General features: G+C 32.5%; 1 protein-coding gene across 1 annotated transcript in view; it reads left to right on the top strand.

Annotated features, from left to right (window-relative positions):
- LOC115881346 (neuropeptide Y receptor type 5-like) overlaps positions 1-24,975 on the top strand; it is a 202,563-nt gene that overhangs the window by 110,020 nt on the left and 67,568 nt on the right. The window contains exon 3 of the mRNA XM_030898791.1: positions 7,847-8,026. Coding sequence (XP_030754651.1) covers positions 7,847-8,026 — 180 coding nt within the window. The remainder of the gene's footprint in view (positions 1-7,846; positions 8,027-24,975) is intronic.

Here is a 24,975-nt window from a genome sequence, read left to right on the forward strand (position 1 = left end):
TCATACACTTGCGAATGGCGTTTTCATTGGTCCAATTTTAATGAACATGGCGGCGCTGTCAGAAAGTTTAATTTTCATGCGATTCGTAATATTTAAAATTTGGGAGTAATTGTAATTTCGTATATTTAGTTAGATTCAAAGGTTAGATTAGTAGGATACCTATACCTAGTTCTACCTATACCTAGTTGTACCTACCTAGTTCGCTGGAAAGTTGAAATTCGGGCGAAATGGATTTAGAGGCTGCAGCTGCAGACTTGGAAGTAGTAAGTTTGTTCAATAGAAAAAATTAAGACCAGGTTATTGATACATCCTTTTTTATTACAGTACCAGGTTGAATGCCATGAATGTGGAGAAGTTTTCCCCATCGATGCTGGGTCCCAACATGGCTGCTTTGTCGTTGGTAGTGAGCCACCGAGTAGTTTTTTTTTATTCTTTGTCTTTTTTTGGTCTTCGACGTTTTAACAATAAATATAAAGCAAGTTTGCGTTTTCTGTTCCAATGCCACAATTGATTTTGGTAACGTTAATACTGATATTCATAAAATCTTTGCTCATAATCATAATCCATTATTTTTAATTCACAAGACAGTGGGGCAAATAAAAAATAATAACACAGAATAAAAACAACTACTAAACAGGAGACAGGTTATGTTATATTGTCGATTAAAATTAAAACATGTCAAAATTGTCAAATTAATTGACATTTTATTTTTATTCGAATTCGGACGTGTATGAAATAAGACAAAATTTTACGAATATTTTTTGCGAATTCCGCAATTCGTGATTCGTGATTCGCAAGTGTATGAAAGGGGCTTTAGGACTTTACGCTGCTATGACGTTGGAGCTGTAGTAAGGCAGGTTCGAATCCTAGTCAAGGCGCCTTTTTTTAATCGTTTTTTTTTAATTTTTACATATTTATTTTTACTTTTTACATATTTATTATTGATTAATACAACTTTTAGTAATGTGTTTCTTTATTTTTTTTTTAAATTACTTATACGCGCATTGAAAATTTTAGCTAAATCGGAAAAAAGTTTATAATAATATAGTGGTCTAATGTAGTATAGATAATGAATGGTATGGAACCCTTCGTGCGCGAGTCCGTCTCGCACTTTGACCAATTTTTGTAGATTTATTATAATTCTGTTCCAAGTACTTATGGCGATTTGAATGTAATTTTGAGGGTAAAAGTTACAACAATCGCGACATATTTTAATACTAAAAAAATGTTCACATATTGACCAGGAACGTGCATTTGGGTTATCACGGGAAAAATATGTGCGTCACTGACTTTTTTCTCTTTTTAGCAAATATGTGTAGACCAAAGAGATTATAAAGATAGACCGAACATCTCATTCATAAATACTCGTTGGTAGTGTATCAAACATTCCAATGTGTCAAACAAGGACAGAAGAGACAGAGAAGTCTAAAATTTCCGTCCCCGGCAACTAGGCGCATTTGGACTGTTCTATTGGCCAGTGGCGTATCGTTTTTTGGAATGAATTTAACTAGTAAAGTAAAAGTAAATTAAATAGTAAAATTTATACTCCATATTAATATTCTACATTAACACTTTTTCGTCAGATGAGTTTTGTTATAAGGTCTAATATAATAATATAATTAATATGCCACATATACCTATGTTGAAACGTTAGTAGGTGGTTTTCGAAAATCGATCCAAAGTCGATTTTCAATTTAAACTTTCAGTTACTTTTGAATATTTACAGGGTGACTCAGGCTTCCGGAACAGTTCTATATTAGGTTTGTGGTTGGTGACTTTTCTTTCAATTTTTTTTCAGAATATGGAGGCAATGGTAAAGCACATTTTAGACATTTTTGTAAACATAGGTGGCCGGAACATATTTTCAAACTAGTTCAAAAGTTGTAGATTTGCCATTAAATTTCCATTCCAGAAATACCTATGGTTGCCTCCTGTCCTTTTTTGAAAAGGACAGTCCTTTTTTGGAATAACTTGTCCTTTTGAATTTTTTTGACTTAAAAAGTCATTTTTATTTTCGTATTTTCCCTGAGAAAATTACCTACAGCAAACAGAAATATTCTTTTAGTCCAAATTTATATAGAGATATTATAAAACTTATAAATAGATTTTTCTTGTTTAGAATAGGCAACATTATTTAGAACTTCCCGTTTAATCTGAAATGATAGTTTAGGTTTTAGTTTTACCTTTTTTGATATTAAAAAGAACTTCAAAATTAGTAATTAGTAACGATTTAGTTAGTTCGCAATGGATAGCTTCCTGTGAAGTACTGTGTAATAGTTGTTTAATCTTGTATTATTAATAACTTCTTATACCTAAAATCAATATTTAATGAGAAAATTGTTTTTTTTTGAAAATATAAGACAAGATTTGACTTTCGCTCTTCTTCTTGTATTATGATGGCTCTGATACGAGGCAATTACCTTTTAGTCTCTCAGTAGAAAGCATTTATCATTAAAAGTATCAAATCTGTGTGCTACAGTATGGGATTTTTGTCGCATAATAATGAATATTACGTTTGCTTCATCTACGTTACCGTAGATGGAGCTCAAAGCTTGGTAGGGTTTGTATAAATAAACAAAATACAAGAAGCAAAAAAAATATTAAGGCCTAACCCCTACATATATGCTTATTCTCGGCATTAAGTTCATCAGACTGAAGGGAACAGCCATTCGACGGCCGGTTTTGGAGATTTATCTCCATCGGCAGGCCGACTTTGCTGTAATCCTCAATCCGACAAACGAAAAGCAGAAAATAGCATTTGAGAACAAAACGTACTACTATGGCGAGTGCTAGATGGCGAGAGCAGCTAGTAGTAATAGGTAAAAAGCTTTTTTGGAGGCCTGGATCACTCTGTATATAGGTATGTATAAAACTAGTAGCCTAAGAATTACTTACAGTTCGTCCCATTCTAAAAAAAAGGTAAACACACCGTACAAATAACTCTAGGAAGAGGTATTTGTACAGTGGTAAAAAATTGTCTAAACAAGGCCGAAGAGGCAGAGAAAATGTAAAAAAGGTCGGGTAACGCCTTTGTTTATTTGTTGAGCAAAATTCCTTTAGAATATCGTATATAATGACCAAAAATGACACAATTTTAAGAAAAAAAATGTCACTCTTTGGCTTATAATTAAATTTCAAATGCAACGTTTATATTCAAATTTGTTATGATCTACCACAGTTAGGTACTAATTGAGACGAATTATAATTCAATTACCGGCTACTACGTTCTTGTTTTAATATATTAATTACAAATATAATTAGAAATTATTTTGATTGTGAGAGGCTCCCTTGTGGGACGCCTATGTACAATGACGACGGAAATATAAAAATGTGAAAACAATACCCACCTGTGAAAAGACAAATTCGGGTAATTTGAGCTTATTTTTCCACACAGTTGACACTGTCGTATCGTACTGAATTCGCAGATTCAAAAGTACGTTAAACAAAAACAAAAACCACCGAAAAACACTGAAAAGTTCACTTTCGTCTTGATTCCGACTTCAAACACACCGCAAGCTAAACGTAGTACGCTATAACGGACCAAGGGCCGTCGCGAGGGGTGGTGGGACGGACGGCTTATTTCATTCTGGAAGACTAGCAGCGACGTTGCCAATAGTTCTAGACGTTTCAGCACATTAAACAGTAAACATATCCTTTAATAGTAACGCATATATCCTCTGGTTAATAACCATATTATTACGCATGCTTCTTTAAAAATAAACTATTAATTTAATTAAGAAATTGAGATTTATTGATATCCGGTAAAGGTTTTAAAGTCACCTTTTCTGTAAATCAAACTGAGTAGATAGGCGCAAATTTGAGATGTGGCAATGTCGCCTTCTCTATCTCAGTTGGTTTTTACAGTACGTAGTCAACCTCCTATTGTTTGATCGGGTTAAAATGTCTCATGTGATATCTGATCTTACTAAATCTATGGTGTAGACCGTTAAATACTGGTAAAAAGTTGTCTCTTAATGTTTTGTCAATTTCTATCTCCTGGATGCTTTAAATGTGATTTAATATATTTGTCTTAATACAATTCTAATAACAACCTTTAAAAAAGATGTAATGCCATTAACTGGCCAAAATGTTAAATAAGTACTCATTGATTGCTCATCAAAAAATATGGAAAAAGTTCCTATAAACATGGATGCAGAAAGGCATAGTTTTAGTTATCTTCAATACCATTATTTTTTTGATAAATTAGTACCTACGTAACACTGACAGATCAAGTCTGTAGATTTGGCCTGAGGTAGGCTTGGTCTGCCATACGCTTAGTCTGTCACAGAGTTGGTCCGCCACAGATATATAATGTCTTTAACCGCAGACCAAATCTTCTAGTGCATGGGGGCTATTTATTTGACCATTGTCAAAGAATATTTGATTGTAATGCAAAACATTCCCTTTATCATATTTAATTACAGCGATTTTTTAATAGGTATTAATAGATGCGTCTACACCTTTTTAAGATCCACACTTTTCAATCTACTCGACATCTACACTTTATAATTCATAAAGAGATTTAGCTCTATTGTTACCAATATTTCTTTTCCAGTCGTTGTAAATCATTGTTACTCAGGTTCAAAATAAATGCATTTACCCTCATTTTTAACCTTCTTTGTATGCTAATTTTATATTCTAAAAAACTCATAAACAGCATATAAATTAAACATATTAAAGCAAGATTTATTATGATAACAACGAATATAAATTACAAAATAAGCTTATAAGACTTAAAGTTACAAGCAATTTCAGAAATTATTGCTGTAAATGATTTATGAAAATTATAATTACTAGTAGTGAAATATAATTAAGCCAAGAAAAGTGTACACATACAACTAAAAATAAAAATAATTAAAGGAAAATTTATAACAGTACATATTTTCCATTTATATTTTATGTAGCAAGAAAAAATTTACGAAATAATATGTTTTTTTATATCAGATAAAATTTATAAAATACTGCTTGAACGACGTAAAAAATCATGAATTAACGAAAATGATTTACACTATTTATACTATAAATTAATTTATTATATTATATACGAATAATACCATTTTATGAATACTATATAGTTATAACAAGAATAGGGCAAATTCTTCAATACATTCCTCAAACTCGATACATGAGGTAAATAAAAGCAACGGAAGGAATCCAAAATCCGCTTCCAAAGAAAAGTATGCAGAAAAACATCATTCTGTTCGGTCTTCCGATGCATTTTGCGAATGGCAAGTTTTCTCCTGGTACTCCTCCATGTCGTTCACTCATGTTTCTTCTGTAAATTGGGATAATGGCATTCTTCTTAATTATTAATGTCGGCCCTACAAGCTTTCTTAAGGATAATAGTTTAGACGACATTTTTTACAGTAGAATTATTCAGTTTGAAAGTTGTCAATATTTTTATTGTTTGGTTGCTCGGGAAACTAAAAATACAGATAGCTTTCAATTATTGTCAGGCTGTCAGGGAGCTTTCTTTTATCTGTGGCTGAAATTGTAATAGCAAAATTGGTTAAAATTAGTTCCAACCCTTGAACCTAGATTACCTGCAAATATTTCTTATATAAATATTTCAGTTTTTGTAATTTTTTAAGTTTCCGTTATTTCAAACCGCCATTGTCAAAGAATAGTGTGGTTGTTATAACTGGTATTTTTTTTATTTGTGGTTCTACAGGGTGGTCTTAAATAAGTACAAATATTTTTGGTGGGAGTACATTTCCACCCCAGAAACACAACTACATAATATGAAATTTTTTTCGCAAATTTTTTTTTGAGAATTTGGATTTTTTTAAAAAAATTTTTTGGAAATTTGTTAATTTTTATATAGTTAAAAACATAATATCTTCATAATATGGTAACATAGGTAGTAGGTTAAATTTGCAAGACAGAAAATCCAGGAAAGATCCAGTACATATTTAAACAAAAAAAAATAAAGTTAAAAAAAAGATTGAAATTTTCAAGATTTTATACCTGCATCATCCTAGAACATTATATTCCTGCAGTTTAAGTGACAGGTTTTGTTCCAAAATATCTACCATACATATAATAAACGCCTGTTCAAATATTAATTCTGTGGAATGTATATCAATATAGCATAAAACGAGATGTAATTAACAAAATATCATCGTAACAACAGCTATTTTAGAAATGTCTAGGTTTACTTACTTCTCTGAGATTTATGAAAAAAAACTACAGGAGGGGCAGCTGACCCTTGCTTGGGATCATCCTCCACATGTCGTAGCACACAAGCTACCACTTTCTCCAGCAAGGGTCGGGAGCCTCCCTCTAGACCCAATAAGCGACATAAGCTACCGTTTCGTTAATCCGGCCGGGGTCAACCAGGCGGGCTAGACAATCCTTTGAAAGTAGGTCTTAGCGGAGCAGAAGCACGGAGATACATCCGACTATTCCACGCAGGACTTGCTCCAGAGGAAGCAAAAGCGAAAACACTCCTCCGAAAAGGGGAGAGTAAAGAAACCAAGAAACAACCTGACTCATCTCCATCAAAGGGCAAGAGAGGGAGCGAGAACCTCTCACCTCTTCTCCGACAGGGAGAGAAAGAAGCCAGGATGGAAAGCTGTCCAACACCGGGAGGCAAGTAGGGACGCATTTGACCAGCTTTGTCGCTATTTCTGGACAAGTGAAAATGGCGGTGCTGCCAAAGTATTTCCCAGAGGTTGCTCTGACCACCGACCAGCAAACGTCTCTAGAAGAGGCTATACTGGACGAAGTAGTGGCGATCGGATCGCAACACAACGATCTACAAAATGTGGGTCAGCTGCGTTTGCGGGGATACACTTTCGGGTAGGCATGATCCTCATAAATTGTGTATCTCAAGAATCGGCGAATTGGTTGGTGGAAATCGCACCTAATCTTAAAAAAGGGCCGGAACTGGTTGCAGTAAATGGAGAAAACATCCCTAAAGGGGCGGTCACAACGGTCTTTCTGCCGAGGAGCAAGGAGAAAGACACTATCTACCTGCTGAGCCTTATCCAAGGTCAGAACTTCAATGTAATGACATCGAGTTGGCGAGTCATCAATTCGTGAGAGGAGGGTCATGGTCAGGTCCTCACAATAGAAACTGACCTTAAATCCAAGGAGTCAATAGAGAAAGAGGGACATATCCTCTATAATAGATACGGAACAACACCGTTATCAGGTCTAAGGAGAGACCAAGTTAAAGAGGTAGAGAAAATAGAGGCAGATCCTCCAGCCTCCACCTCACGAGTTCCTCAGCCGGAGGCAAGCTCCTCGACTATGAAGAGCGGCACGGAGGGCCGAACTCCAACCGTGGAAGGGTGTGTACCCTCGGAAGAAGAACTGTTGTCAGAGGAAGATGGGAAATACCCTGTCCCCTCTACAACAGAGGTATGATGGGTTATAGATTGTGTGATGACTCAAGGAAGGGGGGGGGGCACAATAGAGCTTTAAGGTCGCAGTGATTAACCCTCACTCTTACTCATTCTACATTCTACATGAATATTGGGCTTTCTCTATAGATATAACTGACTAACGCAAGCTGTTGCTAGGATATTCTATTAATTTTAATTGTTTTTTAAACATTGTGAATGATCGTAAAGTAAAAAGTATAAAGTATAATTGAAACCACTAATTATTAATAAAACAATATACTATTATAAGAAATATCTGCTTCCTGTTTGTGTTTAAAGTTAAATAGAAAATGCCCCGCGTTTCGCTTCAGTGAATTTAACCATATTACCAATCCGCTATTATATCTACTAAATACACGAGTATTGCTTCTAGTTGATTAACTTCAGACCCTCTTTGGGTCCGACTGATTATTATCCTAACTCTATCTATAGAACAATAAGTTAATATTTTCTTCCAGGATATTCCGCTTCACGTCACTATGCTCACTTACGTCTGTTTGGCCTGGGATCGGCGCAGATTCCTGCGGAATCCAAACAAACCCCGATTGCCGGCCTTCGTGTGTACCGTCGGGACGTGGCTAACGTCCCTCTGTTTGGTGCTTCCCTATCCGATATACATAACGCATATAGATTTGGGGGTAAGTAAATAGTTCTAGACGTTTAGCGGGTTCGGTACGTTAAGTTTAGGGGTAGGGATTTAGTGGTGAATAATTATGGGCTGCCGAAGAGAAATTTAATTTATAATGTAAATTTATTGAATAAGTATTAATTAATGAAGATATAATATACCGGGTGCGTCTCAGAAGTGGCTCACCCCCTATAACTTTTTTATTCTTTCAGATAAAAAACGAGATTTGATATGTTAGTATATGAAATAAATTAGGATTGATTGACGTATTCAACTGTTTTGGGTCACTTTTGTTTCAGCGAAAACGACTATAACTTTTGATTTTTAAATGGCACCCTCGGTATTTTTTGTATTTTATTCGATAGAAAATGACACTGAATCGAATGACGTATCATATTATGTCAACTTTTGACATTCGCACTTAAAAAATCGTATTTTAAATTTCAATCTAGAGTGCCATGGCTATGTTTAAAACACTAATTTTTAATCCAGGAGTTGGAAATATAGATTTGATCGTCTAATGTTTTTAGTGCCTTGTCCTGGCCGGTTAAAAGATGCCCAAATCGTATTTTTAATTATACCTCAATTTTTTCAAATGGAACGAGGGTGGCTCATTAACATATTTGAAAATAGCATTTTATTACGAATAATTTTATACCACACATTTGGTATTTCGAATCAAATTCTTGTTATGAACCGCATGTTACAATTTCAAATAAACTATATGCGAAAATGTCAAAAGTTGACATATGATATGTCATTCTATTCAGAGTGTCATTTTCTATCGAATGAAGTAAAAAATACCGATATGGTGCCATTTAAAAATCAAAACTTGTCGCCATTTCCGGTGAAACAGGAAGCGACCGCAAACAATTGAATACGTCAATCAATTCGAATTTATGTCATATACTAGCATACCAAATATCGTTTCTTTTATCTGAAAGAATGAAAAAAAAAACTTATAGGAGTGAGCCACCTTTCCGACGCACCCGGTATAGGGTATAAAAGACCTGAAAGTAGCATACATATTTATAGTATAGTACTCGTATATATTAGCAGTGTTAATAAAGTAAAATTTAAAAACAAACAGTTTAAATGAAATAGAAGTAAAGAACCTACATTGTGTTAAATTTATATATTTTTGACTTGCCTCGGATGCGCACAACAATAACCAAATTAGGTTAATGTGAAAAAAAGTAGCTAATGCAAACCAAACGCTAAATTTGTATACAGTGTATTTTAAAAATATGTGTCATCTCTCGTGGGGAGATTCCTCGCTTAAAAATAAGATTTATTTTTTATATGAACATACGTCCGATTCTGCTTTGTTTTGTAGCTATAGAGGGTTGAGGTCTTCATTTTTTTCGGTTGATTATAATTTTCTTAGTGTTTTAAGCGATTCGGAAGAAATTTTGAGGGTAAAAGTTTTAGTACTAAAAAAGATTAAAAAATGTCTATACCTATGTGGCGGATTCATCTTTCCAAAAAAAATCCACAAAATAAAATAATAATTTTTTGTAAACACTTCTGCGTTAAACCTAAACGGACGCTGCTTGTCAGAAGTTATGTTTACAGTAACACAAATTTGCCTAACAAAGAAAAAAATTCTTAACGTTTCGAAAAGTTCTTTCCGTCGTCAAAATCTCTTTCCGTCGTCGGAAGCAAAAAAATACAAAGAATAAAGAAAAAAACTACTTAAAATATTTAAATTCAACTATTCGAGAAAACTTTACTTTTTTTAAAACAGATATCTGTTACTTGAATTTAAAAACATACTCACAGACCTTCATGGCGTGGCGTGGCGGCTAATGGGGTCTCGCCTGCGGCTCGTGTCATAATCTTCATCCGCGTGAATAACAGCCACCATTATATGCTCGTTGAATAATATACTATAAAAATACTTGATATTATTATAAAATATACTATAAAAACACGCCAGTATTCAAAGCACATGAGAGCACTATTGAGAGCCTAATGTTTCATCCTTGTGAAAATAAGTTATGTCAGATCGCTCTGGGATCTTACTCTATTATTATAATAACAGTAAAGAATTACCTTCCAAATGACAAAACAAAACTTTTTTACTTTTTTTCGCTTAATTTATCTAAACAAAAACTTTTTTTTATTATTTGCCTAGACTTTTGTATATTACAGATATTTTTTAGAGCAAAATCCTGACATTTAAAATCACAAAAGGCACTCGATCAGAGGAAAAAAGGAGAGAGGGCGAACAATAAACGCAAGAATTTCTCAATTCCGCAAAACGCCGACGTAAATCGAAACAGGGAGGAAATGGAACGGTCAAAAAATTTAAATTTTCGAATAGAGCATAGTTGGAATCGTGCACAACCATCGATCATTCCTGAAATTGTAAATTAACGCACCGTTACGCACACAGAAACCCTTTTAACACCGGCTGACATTAAAGACAGACGAGAAAAAATGGATCTGTGTTTGTTATTCGTTTGCTATCTACAAGGTATCTCTGACTAAGTTTGCAGTAAAATATTATAAAAAAAAACGACTGTAAATCTGAATTAGAATTTTTTATACATTTAATGTCTAGTGATGAGCGAGACTGGCTTGGTCTTGTTTAAAATTTGACTATTGTTTAAAATGCTAAAGGAAGATATGCTGATTCAATATACTCGTAATATATTGAAAAATTAAAATATACGTCAAAATTTCATTCAAATCACTAAAAACACTTGATAGAAAATCTTTATAAATTGAAAAAGAAAATAAATGAAAGAATGAAAATGATAATAAATATAATTTCTCTGGCAATGAAAATTACAGACACAACTCTCCATGTCATGGATGTTCTCGTCAGATAGACTATTCACAGTTTATGTGTAGATTCACAAGATGTATAAAAATAAATCAAGAATATACTATGTAAAATTTAAAATAAAAAAAAATCATGTGTCCAACATTCTTGACTAGAGGTGGGCAAAGATTGAACGAGTCGTTCATTTGAATGAGTATTAAAAATGAATCGTGATATTTGATGAACTGCTTAGAATACGGTTTGCTCAATTAAATCGTAGCCAGCACGGATCCATAAGATTTGAACGATGAGCTGTAAAAGAGTCGTGAGAATTGAATCGGATCACAATGCGATCGTTCGTTCAAAGAGTCGTGAGAAGTAATTAATTGCTTACAATACGGTTCGTTCAATTGAATCGTGGCCAGCACGGATTCATAAGATTTGAACGATGAGCCGTAAAAAAGAGTCGTGAGAATTGAATCGAATCACAATGCAATCCTTCGTTTCTACGGCCCGGCGCGGCGGTTATAGGTATAGACATAGAGTCAGGCACTAATATTTAGCCTTGAACAAAAGCCCTAAACAAACATCATGGGCATAAAATGCAAACTATAAAAAAGTTATTTACAAGAAAAAACACTTATTTATACTGTGCTTAGTACGGGAGTATCTGTAAGGTATTTAATTTTCACATTATTATTTTTGTTAAAATAATATTACGGACTATAAACCATTAAATGTCGGACTAAAACATGAAATTGTGTTTTTATGCAACTCCAAATAAATATTGTTGGTCTCTGCTCAATATGATAAAAAAAACGGCATCAGCGATTGTTATAAAATGAAGATCGCTGTCATTTTATACCAAAAATTATATGGGCAATGCATATATTTATAAAGTAATAATGAGTTTATGAGTATATGTCATCGATGTTCAGTTCCAAGCCAACTGGACGCCATTTTTTTTTTCAATCAAGCGGTATTATATACTATTTTTTATTGTGATTATTAAATCGGAATTAAATTATGGCTCAAAAAATATTAAATTGGTATTAAGAAGTCTTTATATATTAATCGTCCACATAGCCTACCCACCAAATTTGGTCGCAATCGGACATCAAGTTTTGACGTAAGAAACGTAACTGTCACAGTGACACGTGTCGCACACGGTCAAGTTGGCCTTGGTCTAATCTATCGACATACCGAATTTCATTTAAATCGGGCGATTTTTTTATCTGATTCATTGATGATTTGTAGTGCACGAAACGTCGTCAAAATATCATAAAAAGAGAACCAACACATCTGCATTTCGGATTTCAGCCCCCTAGCTCCCATAGGGCCTGAGTTACAACGCACACAAGCCAAAATGTTAAAATCAAAGTTCAAAAATCAAAATTACAATTTTTTTTTTCGTATGTTCGTCCACTCTCTGCCGTTCTTATAAAATCTATAAACCTAATTTTAAATATTATAATTTTTTCCGAGCAACAATAGCAGTGCAAGCACTACCGAAATGGATGGAGTCCACGCTTTCTGGGCAGAGCGTTAGCCCTGCACAAACGTGGAGCGCAAAAGAGTGTCATTTACACCCAGCACAGCCATTTGAAAATTAATTATAATTATAGACAATATAGCTACAGACATGTAGTACAATTAAATAACATCAGTATAATAATTTTGAACTGTTTTGAATGTAATGTAGAATGTAGATAAAATATATTTTAAACACCCTATTTTGGGTTTATTTTTTTTTATAATTTTGTTTTCATAATGAGTTATAGTAATGAGTTCCACGGAGTTCCGCTTTTAATTTAATAAAATTAAAATCACTAATTTATGTTTGATACAGGTATAAAAAAACCAGCTTTCCCAAATTTGCTCTTTTTTGAAATAGCCCTTTATTTGCAGGGAGTCGTACTGATTTCTATACCAGTCCTGTAATATCAAGAAAGAGCTTGTTTAGTTTTAAGAATACAGATATTCTAAATTATGAATTTCTAAGTTTATAACAAGTTTTTTTTTCATATATTATTGACAGTAGAAAAAAATTCAAATGGCTGTGCTCGGTGTAAATGACACCCTTTTGCTCTCCACGAGTTCGCACCACAAGGTGCGAACTGCATCAATTTTCGGTAACGCTTGCACTACCCTAGTTCAATAGAAAAATTTATAATATTTAAAATTAGCCCTACAAGTTTATCTGTGGATAAACATACGAAAAAAAAGTAATTTGGATTTTTGTCAAGCTAAACATAGCATTTTGCCGTGTGTACGATTTACCTTTTTTCTCTCGCTAGCTCGTGTATCTATGTGTGTATAGTATGTGAATTTTACTCGTATTAGTTTCACTTCAAAATGGAGATAATGGTACAACATATTTTAAATCTAAAATCACAAGAACCTTAAAACTATTCATCACAATATTATTTTTATTTTGAATATTTATTTTATTTTCTAAATAAAACAACAATAAAATTGGTTTCAATTGCAGTGACGATTTTATGCCTTCTACTGATATTCTGGTATTGTCTTTGTTTCTACATCAAAGAACAAGCTGAATAAACTTTTATTATTCAAGACAAAAGCGAAAAGGATATTGTTAGTTCTCCTCAAAGGACCGACAAAATAACAAAAATTTACAAGATTTCTCATAAAAGCGAGACCCACAAGCATTTTCTTTAGTAGAAAAATTAAAATAATCTTGCAAATATTAGTTTAGAGAAGTTTCAAACTAAAACTGTTTTAGTCATATAAGAAAAGTTTCTTAATTAGCAACTATGGTATGCTCTTTTCCCTTTTAAGTGTTCTTTCATATTTGAAGTTTTTTTTTTCGAAGTTTATTTATTGGATTTTTTTGAAAAAGTTCAAATACCGGAAGTAATTAAAGTTAGCTATTAAAAAGTTATATAAATAAAGTTTAAAAGGCAAAAAAACGATAAAATAGGTACACTTAAGAAAATTTTTCACTATCGTAACTTCGTGTTTAATATCGCGTCTCTACAAAAAACTTCTTTAAATTATTATTACAGTTGAGGGTTGGAACTTTGGTGTTACACAGCAAAATAAAACACTAAATCACCACAATACATCAAAACACTTTTACTTTTACACTGGACTTTTTGCTAACCATGTTAGCATCATCAGCGGATGATTATAAACTAAAAGTTGAAATGATTTTAATATTAATTATACAGGGTGGTCCGAACTGTATTCCGGAAACTTCCGTAGCATATTCTGCAGATAAAAATAAGTAAAAAAATTCTTATAAATGTATGTCCTAAAATGCTTAGTTTCGGAGATACAGGGTGTAGAAGTTTCATTTTTATTTCGATTTTTTCCAAAAAATTTCTGAAGTAACATCAATATTTGGGTGGGATTTGGTGTCTGGGAGTTTTTTGATATGAGAAATTCGATTTTGATGTCAATATGACTCCTACTTGTAGAGGGCGCCACCTACATATTTTTAACTGGTTTGAAGAGTAATAAGTTGGTAAGCTGCTTTTCGTCCGTATTTGTATAAAACTACTAAGTAAAAAAGTATACATTAACGACGTTTTTAACGTAAAAAAGATCTCTTGGTAAAAATCGCTACGAGTAATAGTTCTCGAGATATTTGAAATAGAAATTATCAATACCTGTCATCATTGACATGAATTAAACATGTTGACTAAATAGTAATAGACGGAAATCATAGATTTGGAATGTTTTTGTGCCAAACCATTATCAATTATCATTTTTTCGAAGAAAATTTTTTGATTAATTTAAAAATATAAAAATTTTCCAAATTTATCTTTTAGTCAAATAACTATCTACACAACGCATGTTTATTTTTTGTCAATAATGACATGTATTAACTATTTCCATTTTAAATATCTCAAGAAGGGTTGCTCGTAACGATTTTTACCAAGAAACAATTTTTACGTAAAAAGATACGAAAATATATATTTTTTCACTCAGCAGTTCTATACAGGTACGGACAAAAAGTTATTACTCTTCAAAACAGTTAAAACACATGTAGGTGGCGCCCTCTACAAATAGGAGTCATAATGACATCAAAATCAAATTTCTCATGTCAAAAAACTAACATACACCAATTTTCATCCAAATATTGACGTCACTTCAGAAATTATTTGGAAAAAATCGAAATAAAAATGAAACTTCTACACCCTGTATCTCCGAAACTAAGTATTTTAGGACATACATTTATAAGAAGTTTTTTACTTCTTTTTATCTGCAGAATATGCTCCCGAAGTTTCCGGAATACAATTCGGACCACCCTGTATATATATTATAATGATTATAAACTAAGGGTTTATAATCATCTGCTGATGATGCTAACATCGTTACCGAAACACGGGTCCAGTGTAAAAGTGAAAGTGTTTTGGTGTATTGTGGTAATTTAATGTTTTATTTTGTTCTTTAAATTATGTAACAAAAATTATAATTCGCAAATATCTGAAAAAATAATGTGAGCGAAAGATATACAGGGTGTCCCAATATTCTATGGACTTAAAATTACTACGTATTTTTAGAATCAAAATAAGTCCATTGGACACAATTTACCTCTATACGAAAGTGCTTTATTTGTCCGTTAGAGGGCATCAAACTTTAAAAAAATAAACACATGTTTTCAGATATTTTAAGAACCGTTATTCCGATTTGACTGAAATTTTGGGTGTCTATGTTTTTCTAACTGCTTTAACATTTAATTTTCACAAAAATCAAGAAAAGGTACGGGAAGGGTGAAACCTCCCCCCCCCCCAACATAAATTTTAGTATAAATATTAAATATTTTCCAGCTCAACCGACGACCGATTTTTTTTTTCGTAAAATTGTCCTTCCAGTACCTATTTACTACATTTTTTGTTTCTTGGAGAAAACCCACCGCTCATACTTTTTGAGGAAAATACTTCTTTTTCCGAAGCTGATTTCCAAAAAATGTTTTTTGTCACATCAAGCTATGGAGGCGCATAAAATCTATTATGCTCTAATAATCTAGTAGGCAAAAATATGGAATATTATGTTAGTATCTCAAATTACATTTGACAATAAGCTTCATAAAAATCTTAAAAAATTAATAAATGTTGAATTAATTAACGTTCAGGTTTATTTTTTAATGATGTCCTCTAACGGACAAACCAAGCACTTTTGTATAAAGGCAAATTATGTGCAATTAACTTATGTTGATTCAAAAAATACGTAGTTCTTCTCTGTCCACGAAATATTTATATTCTCTGTATATTTTCTGTATATCAAAAACTATTCGATGTGGCGTTTTTTACCAGAGACAGAAAATGTAGTAAATACTAGAAGAACCATTTTACAAAAAGAAATCTGTGAAATCTGTCATCGGTGTACTTGAAAAGTATTTAAAATTTTTGTAAAGGTGGGGGTAGTTTTCGTCCTTCCCGTGCTTTTTCTTGATTTTTGTGAAAGTAAAATGTTAAAACACTTAGCAGAACATAGTCACCCAAAATTTCATTAAAATATCTAAAAAGAGTGTTTATTTTTCTAAAGTTTGATGCCCTCCAGCGGACAAACGTAGCACTTTTTATAGAGGTAAATTGTGTCCCAATAATTCCAGAAATACGTAGTAGTTCTAAGTCTACGGAATATTAGGACACCCCCTGTAAATCTAAACTATTTTCAAGATTATCAAATATATTCTTTAAAATAAAATATTAATTCCAGGTTGAATTAACACAAAAACTTTATTTATAGGGTGTCCCAATTTCAGTGGACATACATTACTTATCACGCTCTACAGGGTAAATTACAATTATTTAGGTAGTTTTTATTGAAACTTAAAATTCCTTATTTATTTTAGAAAAATGTTAAATATGTAAAATACCCTACATTTTAGTAATATGCCTGTCCAATAAAACTCACCATTTTTTTCTATAATTCGAAAATCCAATAATATAGAAGTTCTCCTTGCAGCCTCCGCGTTGTATGAGAGGTGCCACCCTGTAGAAATTTTTAAAAAGTAATGATCATTGAGTAAGTAAGAACGAAACAAAAAAGAAGAAGATGGATGAATATCTATGACTAAAGAATACAAGGACATGTAACGCCCATACCGGGGTGCAGCAGAATTTGTGACCATAGACGCGAACTTTTTAGACATAACGAATGAATCAGCTGGTCATCAGCGACAATTTTAGCGATTTTTAATAGTTGGTTGTGTGTAGTGAACTTTGTATAAACTTTATTACAATGGTAATTTGTTCAGCTGTCAAGTGTAAAAGGCGCAATGATAAGAAAGAGCCAGAAGTTACGTTTTATAGGGAAATAAACAGTCCCCTACACCTTTTTAGCGTTTTTTTTATTGAATTCGATGATTATTTTTCTGATATTATATGTACTTGATATGTACTATACGTCGATACTAGTTATGTACTTTTTGTTCAAGGATACTATATAGAGATAAGAATAGTTCGATTCCTATCTTCCTGCACTGTCAGTTTTTTTACGTCATCTACTGACCAAGTTGGCGCTAAAGATTTTAGACAGTGACAGTTATTTTTGCATTTGACGGACGAGCGCACAGTGCGTTGGAAGATAAATTTAGCGGGACAAAAGCGTTTGGTTAGAAATAAGCCAAAAAATGTGTACTGATAAGAATAAATAGTAGACATTCCAATTGATACAAAAATGCATTCTTTGTATTTCGATACATTTTTATCAACCAAATTTGGTCGTTTTCTGCTCAGCAAGGCAGAGATCATACGAAAACAAAATATTTACAAGTGCTTATACATTCCAAACCAAGCCAAATTATGTTGAAGATCGCCAAAGGTATGTACTTTTCTACTGTACGTATATTATTTGTTAAAATCCTTCTTGCCTTTGTTCTGCAGATATCAAACTTTCACTTTTTTTTCAAATATCGATGTATTGAATGATGTAGATCTTTTGAGTTACCAATAGTTACCAACACAGTTAGTCACAGTCACAGGGAGTTCAAGCTTAACAGGTGAATGCCCAAAAAGATTAATTTCAATCGGATAGTATAAAAACAAAACAACTCCATCAAAAGGCACTGAGTTTAAAAAATTGTCATAGATATTTACTATATATGAATTTACAATTACCGAGTGTTAAAATTAAAATTAAAATATCTATCTTATTTATTATTTTCAAAATAAAATATATTTTTTAAAATAAATTATAGAGGGTGTCACAAGATTACAAATTAATTAAAAAAACTGCTAAAGAGTTTTTTGATATCATAATTTTATGTATTTGGCAATAGTTTACAATACGGTTTTTGTGTGTCACGTACGAATAATATCATAGTTTTATTATCTTGTATTTATTTATTAATAAATTAAGTTGTTAATAAATAAATAAATTTAACCATATTGTTGCTATATATTAGACCATTTGCTACGTTCTTAGATTTTAAGTCCCAAGCATAGCTCTTGAGATTTTGTCCCGCTAGAATAACCATCCGCCGCACTGTGGAGCGCTGGTCAGCGCGTGACGTATCATTCCACGGCGACTACGACAGCGGCGATTTGACGCGATCGAACAGTCCTTTAATATACAGTCCTTGCCTTTTGTTAACATTTTAATACGTTTTTTTCATAATTAATTAGTATGATACCACCCGATACACCATAGGCGTAGTGAAAACATATAATATCAAAAATATAAATATCCCTTCAAGCGGCAATGTTAAGTAAAATATGTGCCACGACACTGTTTGGAAGAATGATCACAGTTTGGTTTCGGGTGCTATTTGTCCTTGTATTCTTTAATCATTGATGAATATACATTATACATCCTAACCTCACTTTTTCACTTTGAAAGCAAATGTCATTTTCAATTTTCGACTTTCAACGTTCAAGTGTTTAAAACAGCAAAAGTTTGACAAGGACAAGATTTTGAATGTTGTGTGTTTTGCTGGTCATTAACGTGATTAACGTTTGTTATTGTTCTGCTATTAGACAAAGAATTCTTGGACTATGACACTGTAGCGGCAGAACTAGACTTGTGGCGGCAAAAATGAAAGCAGCTGCCTGCAGTCGACCGACCTAAAAACGCCATCGAAACGATAATCGGAGTGTAACCAGTGTATATTTCCAAATATATACATTTTATTAATGATCCTAGCAACTCTACCAGCGTCAACAGCTACACCAGAAAGGTCTTTTTCAATCCTAATGCCGCAACCGCACATGCGGTATTCGGCGATCTCCGATCGGGGCTTCGCCGATTTCCTATGTGTGTGGATGAAGAAGTCGGAGTTCGGCGACTCGATCGGCGACGAGAACGAGCGCTCATCTTTATGTTGTTGCTATCAGAGCACGCATGTGTGGATGGAAAGGCGAAGTCCGATCACGAGCGTTCGGTAGTTGACGAGCGCTCGGAGTTCGCTAAATGCCGCATGTGCGGTTGCGGCATAAGACGATTGAAGGACTTCCTACGTAACTCTACAGGTCAGGAGCGATTGACAGGACTTCCTCTCAGGGGGGTGACAGTGAAATAGGAAAATTGGAAACAGTCATTAGTGTCATTCCTGTCATTCTCCTCACGACAAGTATGGCCGCCTAGACAAGGACAGCATTGTTTTTGTCTAACTATTGTCTAACTTCACAGTTTAGAATTGACAGATTTCAGTTTCAGAGACAACTTCAGATTTGTTCTAGAACAAATTCGAAAATTGTGTCGAAAATATTCGACGCCATTTTAATTCATTCCGTTTAGTTTCGTTTTGGAAGTTCAATTTAATATTTCGGCTGAAATTTATAATTATAAAGGTAATAAAGTATATAAAATATATATTACATGAAGAATCCTGGAGAAAATGACGTTTCTGCCGTAGTAGGTATGTCCCATGTATATGAAAAATAGGTAGTAAATAAACACTGTTTTTACATTTTTTAGATGCAAGAAAATGGTGTTATAATCTCTTTGATCGGCGATTTTTTTGAAAATGGAAACAATTTACAGCAAGGTAAGATCATTTTTAACTATAGCCAACATCATTTATCTCCAATATGTGCGATTTATTGTCAATAATGCAATAAATCGGACTGATAATCTGATTATGTTATCCGACTAAAAGTCTCTTTTTGCTTCTTTTTGATTTATAAGCCAGGTCTCTTTGGGAATAATGGACGCTTTTTTAAACAGTATATTTATATTTTATACCTATTGATATTTTTAGATTGTTAATTTTAGTATAAAAAAATTTGTTTTTCTGTTTTCAGGTTTTTGTATAAGGCTCCCGTTTTCATGTCCCTGTGTCCGTTTTCTGTCCTTGAAGTCTGCGAATACGTGTGTTTATTTACAAATTACTGTAAGTCATGCTTATACCTTAACTAATTTACGTTAAAAGTACATATAATTAACTAATTGGTATTGAAACAATACAATCCTCTATATTTTTATGTTTATTTAGTCACGTTGTTCCATACTTCAAATAAATATATGTGAATAAATTATTTTTTGGTTTTATTTATGAAAAGAAAAAATACAAAATACATTTGAACTGAAAGAGGGCCCGCCATTGAATAACCGGAAACGGAAATGAAAATTTAGCCATCATGTCCTTATCATGTCAACCTGTCAATTGGAAAATTAGTTCTCCAGACGACAACGAAGGCTTTCGGTGGCGTATCGTGTTTCCACGATTTAACACAGAGTTGACACTTCTTTCTAGTTAATTATTTTATGCTTCCTCTATTAAGCGTACATAGAGAAATAAATCGATATCGAAGAGGTAGTCAATCATTTTTCCAGGGAAAAGACCAGTTTATCCTTTAAGATTAATAATTTTTACCTCTTACTTTTTTAAAATTTTATTGTCAATTAAGATTTGAGTGTAGCCCAAAGCGATTTTTTTATTATGCTTTTTTCCTAGCAGCTTTTGTACCCCCCCCCTCCAAGCCAACCCCCCACCCCCCCGAAATGTTGGTCTTGATACGGCCCTGAGTATAAAATTCAAGATGGTGCCCGGTGGCGTAGAGGTACAGGCTCATGTCTACCAGTCTCAAGGTAGTGGGTTCGATTCCCACACCCGGCATAGCATCAGCCAACTATTTTTATTAAAATAAAAATAGTTTGGGTACCTAGGTCGACTCAGCCTTAAATGAGTACTTGGGATTCACAATCCTGAGGTAATAATAGGCGGTTGAAGCGTAGTGCTAGCCACATTACCTTCCTTGTATACCGAACGGGTCTAGTATGGCAAGATGTACCTTGCTACTCCCAAGGCGTTAAACGCTATATACGGGAGCTAATATTATTATATAAAATTCAAGATTTTTAAAATATTTTACCGGAAAAAAACAGGATAAGTCTGTGTAAAAGAAATACTAGATCATGTTTAAGATTCGTTGTTCCAGAGACTATAATGCACAGAAATAATACATGAAAGGTTATTCTACTTTGGTAAATAGGATCTAGAAGTGTTATGTTACGATTGCCTGCAGCAAAGCTTTATTCCTTTACATTAATGATCTGTTCCTCAAAGGAAACAGAGCGATGCCAGAGGGCTTTCTTTAATAGAGCCAAGATTAAAATAAACTTGGAATCAAACGCCCAGACCCGAAGGTATTTTAATTATTTTAAAAATAATTAATGTAGTAAAAAATATTACCTTTAGGTACTTCACAACACTTTGGGAATGTTTTCTTCGATATTTTTGTTTGATAAAAAGAAAGATTAACCATAAATATTCGCACCAGCTCTGTTAACATTTTGCTGATATTTATTTACTCTTCCACCTATTAATTAAATACATATATTACCTTTTTCAAAAGTTACAAATTTTTAAAATAAAACTTTCGTAATGATATAAATTGTACAATAAAAAGTATGGAACTGATACGGAACGGAAGCTTACGTATAGCGTCAATACAATAAAAAATACGGAACGGATATGGAATGGATATGAAATTGAAACGGAAGGTATAGTGAGAATCAACCTTTATGCTCTAATAATCTAGTTGGTTTGGTTTGATTGTTGAAAATATGGAATTTTATGTTAGTATCATAAATTATATTTGACAATAAACTTCACAAAAAGCTTTAAAAAAATAAAAAAAAGGCATACCCGGATTAATATGGGAAATATATCCCCGCGGCTTTTTGACCCGCACTCAGGCGATCGATTTGGTGTGGAATCAAAATAATTCACCTAAATTTTTAGCTCTTTAACTCAAACAGTTTTCCAGATTTTCGAAAAAAACTGTTTTATCGACTTTATTTGTATTTTATAGTAAAATTGAAAATTAATTAATGATGTTTTTTAAAATATATGATCATGATTCTTAAACGAAAAGCCGATTTTTAGCGGAGGAAAGAAAATTAAATGCTTCATTTTTTTAACCTTTATGAAATATGTCACTCACTAAAAATCGTCAGAAAATGTCATTTATACTCTTTTACACTCAGGAATTTTTTGAAGTGGTCGAACAATATGGAAAAAAAATTAAAACTCATTTTTTTTCTAAAATCTTCTGTTTTAACTAACTGATATTTTTTTAGTTTAAAAAAGTGCGTAGAAAATATTTTTTACTTCAAATTCACAATGATATTGCTTATACTTATTACGTAAGACTGAGTTTTTGAAAAATTCGCTTCAAGCTGAATAAATAAATCATCATTTTTTTATAATAATCTTTATGTTAATTTCTGGCAAGGATGCAAATATTTTCTACGCACTTTTTTAAACTAAACAAAAATATAAGGGTAGTATAAGGTAGTTAAAACAGAAGATTTTAGAGAAAAAAATGAGTGTTTAATTTTTTCATATTGTTCCACCACTTCAATAAATTTCAAAAAAATTACTGAGTGTAAAGGAGTATAAAAGACATTTTCTGACAATTTTTAGTGAGTGGACATATTTCACAACGGTTAAAAAATGAAGATATTAATTTTCTTTCCTCCGCTAAAGATCAGCTTTTCTTTTATAAGAATCATGATAATATTATTTTTTCATGTCTTGTTGGTATGAAAAAAATATGACAGAAGTCATATTTCACTTCAATCTATAAATAAATACAAAACATATCATACAGGGTGAGTTTCCTACGATGTTCTCTATGGGTATCTCGGAAACTACTGGAGATAGAGAGTCGGTTAAATGAGGAAAGAATTGCAGTTTTGTGGGGTCATAAACATGCGCCTTTCAGATTTTTGAAAAAGTTCATGGCTTACTAGATATTTCGAAAAAAACAAATTTCGGCTATTTTAAAAATTGTCCCTAATTCCATTATAAGCTATTTTAGACAAAAAGTTTTCAGATAAAAGTTGTAGATAATCACATCCCTAATGAGATTGTTTCCTCCGTTTTTTTCTAAAGCCTGTCATTTTTGACATATGACACAAATATATTTTTTTTAAATGGAAACCATAGTTGGCCATGACTTAATACAAAGCGCCATTTTTTAAGCTTTTTAGCGATATAAGCTATAATATGTTTTCTTCGAAAAATTACTGAGTTATAGCCATAGTCTTATAGTCTTATCATTTTTAAACAATTTCACTTAGTTAGCCATGGAAACCGCCGTTGCTCTCTCATTCAACCGCCTTTGCTCTCAGAAATGTGAAGTTGTGACATCCAAACTTTGTAAATTAAAATAAAAAAATTGTAACTATGAGTTTTTCAAATGAAGAAAAGCGTGTAGATACTCGCGCATCAATAGAGTGGTTCCAAGATGACTTTCATTATGACCTCCCCCATAATGAAAGAAATGTTAAAAATTATTTATATCATAATTATGCAAACTCAAGAATAGAAAGAGGTGGACCAATTGCATGGGCCTCATCGATCGCGGTATGGTTAACATTAAGGTTTACAAAAGAACTTGAAAGAAGTGGCGGTACGAGAGAAGTTTAATTAAGTCGACCGGTCTTTCTGTGAGAATAGGTAGTAACTCAGTTTTAAAAAGATGCAACTCAAAACAATGACGGATTTTTTGAACATTTTCTAAAATAACTTAAAGTGTATGTAGTGATGTAGTTTAAAAATGATAAGAATTGGCTATAACTCAGTAATTTTTCGAAGAAAACATATTATAGCTTATATCGCTGAAAAGCTTAAAAAATGGCGTTTTTTATGAAGTCATGGCCAACTATGGTTACCATTTAAAAAAATATGTTTGTGTCATATGTCAAAAATGACAGGCTTTAGAAAAAAACGGAGGAAACAATCTCATTAGGGATGTGATTATCTACAACTTTTATCTGAAAACTTTTTGTCTAAAATAGCTGATAATGGAATTAGGGACAATTTTTAAAATAGCCGAAATTTGTTTTTTTCGAAATATCTAGTAAGCCATGAACTTTTTCAAAAATCTGAAAGGCGCATGTTTATGACCCCACAAAACTGCAATTCTTTCTTCATTTAACCGACTCTCTATCTCCAGTAGTTTCCGAGATACCCATAGAGAACATCGTAGGAAACTCACCCTGTATATGAAATTAAAGTACAATATAATTATTCTATAATATTAATAAAATACACCAAATACAAAAATATATAATTCAGTAAAGTATAATTTTAAAAAATAAATATTTCTTAAAAATAAATTTCTTTAGTAGGTATTTAATAAATAAATTTTAATATAGGCGCAGGCAATCTGTAAACAAATTAAGACGCCTAAAATAATTTAGTAATACTGTCTAATTTAAATTACGACTTAATTCAATATTTCAGAAAGGAAGTTAGCAATATTTTCAAAAGTTTTAAGAGGTTTACGTCGAAATTCTGTAACATTTGAATTGGTAATTCTTAGTAATACATTCTTTATCAAATTTCGAATCTTATAATCATAGTATAATATTTATCAAATAATTAAGAGCAATTACGATTATGAAAACTCAATATATAATAAAAAAATAAAGTAATTAAAATGCTAAATGGAATATTTCAGCAAGTTCATCGACCCCACATATGTCGAGCGAAAAGCAGAGGGTGGTTGCTTTCATATTTCAATCAATTTCCTTATTACGGAAAATAAATAAGATGTTTAGAGGAAAACGTAGGTAGCCTTGGTAAAGACATTGAATAAATAAATCACTTTCTTCGTGTATCTAATAAATAAATTAAGGTTGATAAACAAAAACATGTCTGTCACAGAGATCTAATAAGCTTAATAGCATATTTTTGAACGTTTAAGAGAAAAGAAAAAAATAGCAAAGAGAACCAAGAATACCTTGAAGATAACATCCAT

This window comes from Sitophilus oryzae, unplaced genomic scaffold (assembly GCF_002938485.1).
Source record: "Sitophilus oryzae breed Bouriz unplaced genomic scaffold, Soryzae_2.0 scaffold_1716_pilon_pilon, whole genome shotgun sequence".
In the NCBI taxonomy this organism is placed as follows: domain Eukaryota; kingdom Metazoa; phylum Arthropoda; class Insecta; order Coleoptera; family Curculionidae; genus Sitophilus; species Sitophilus oryzae.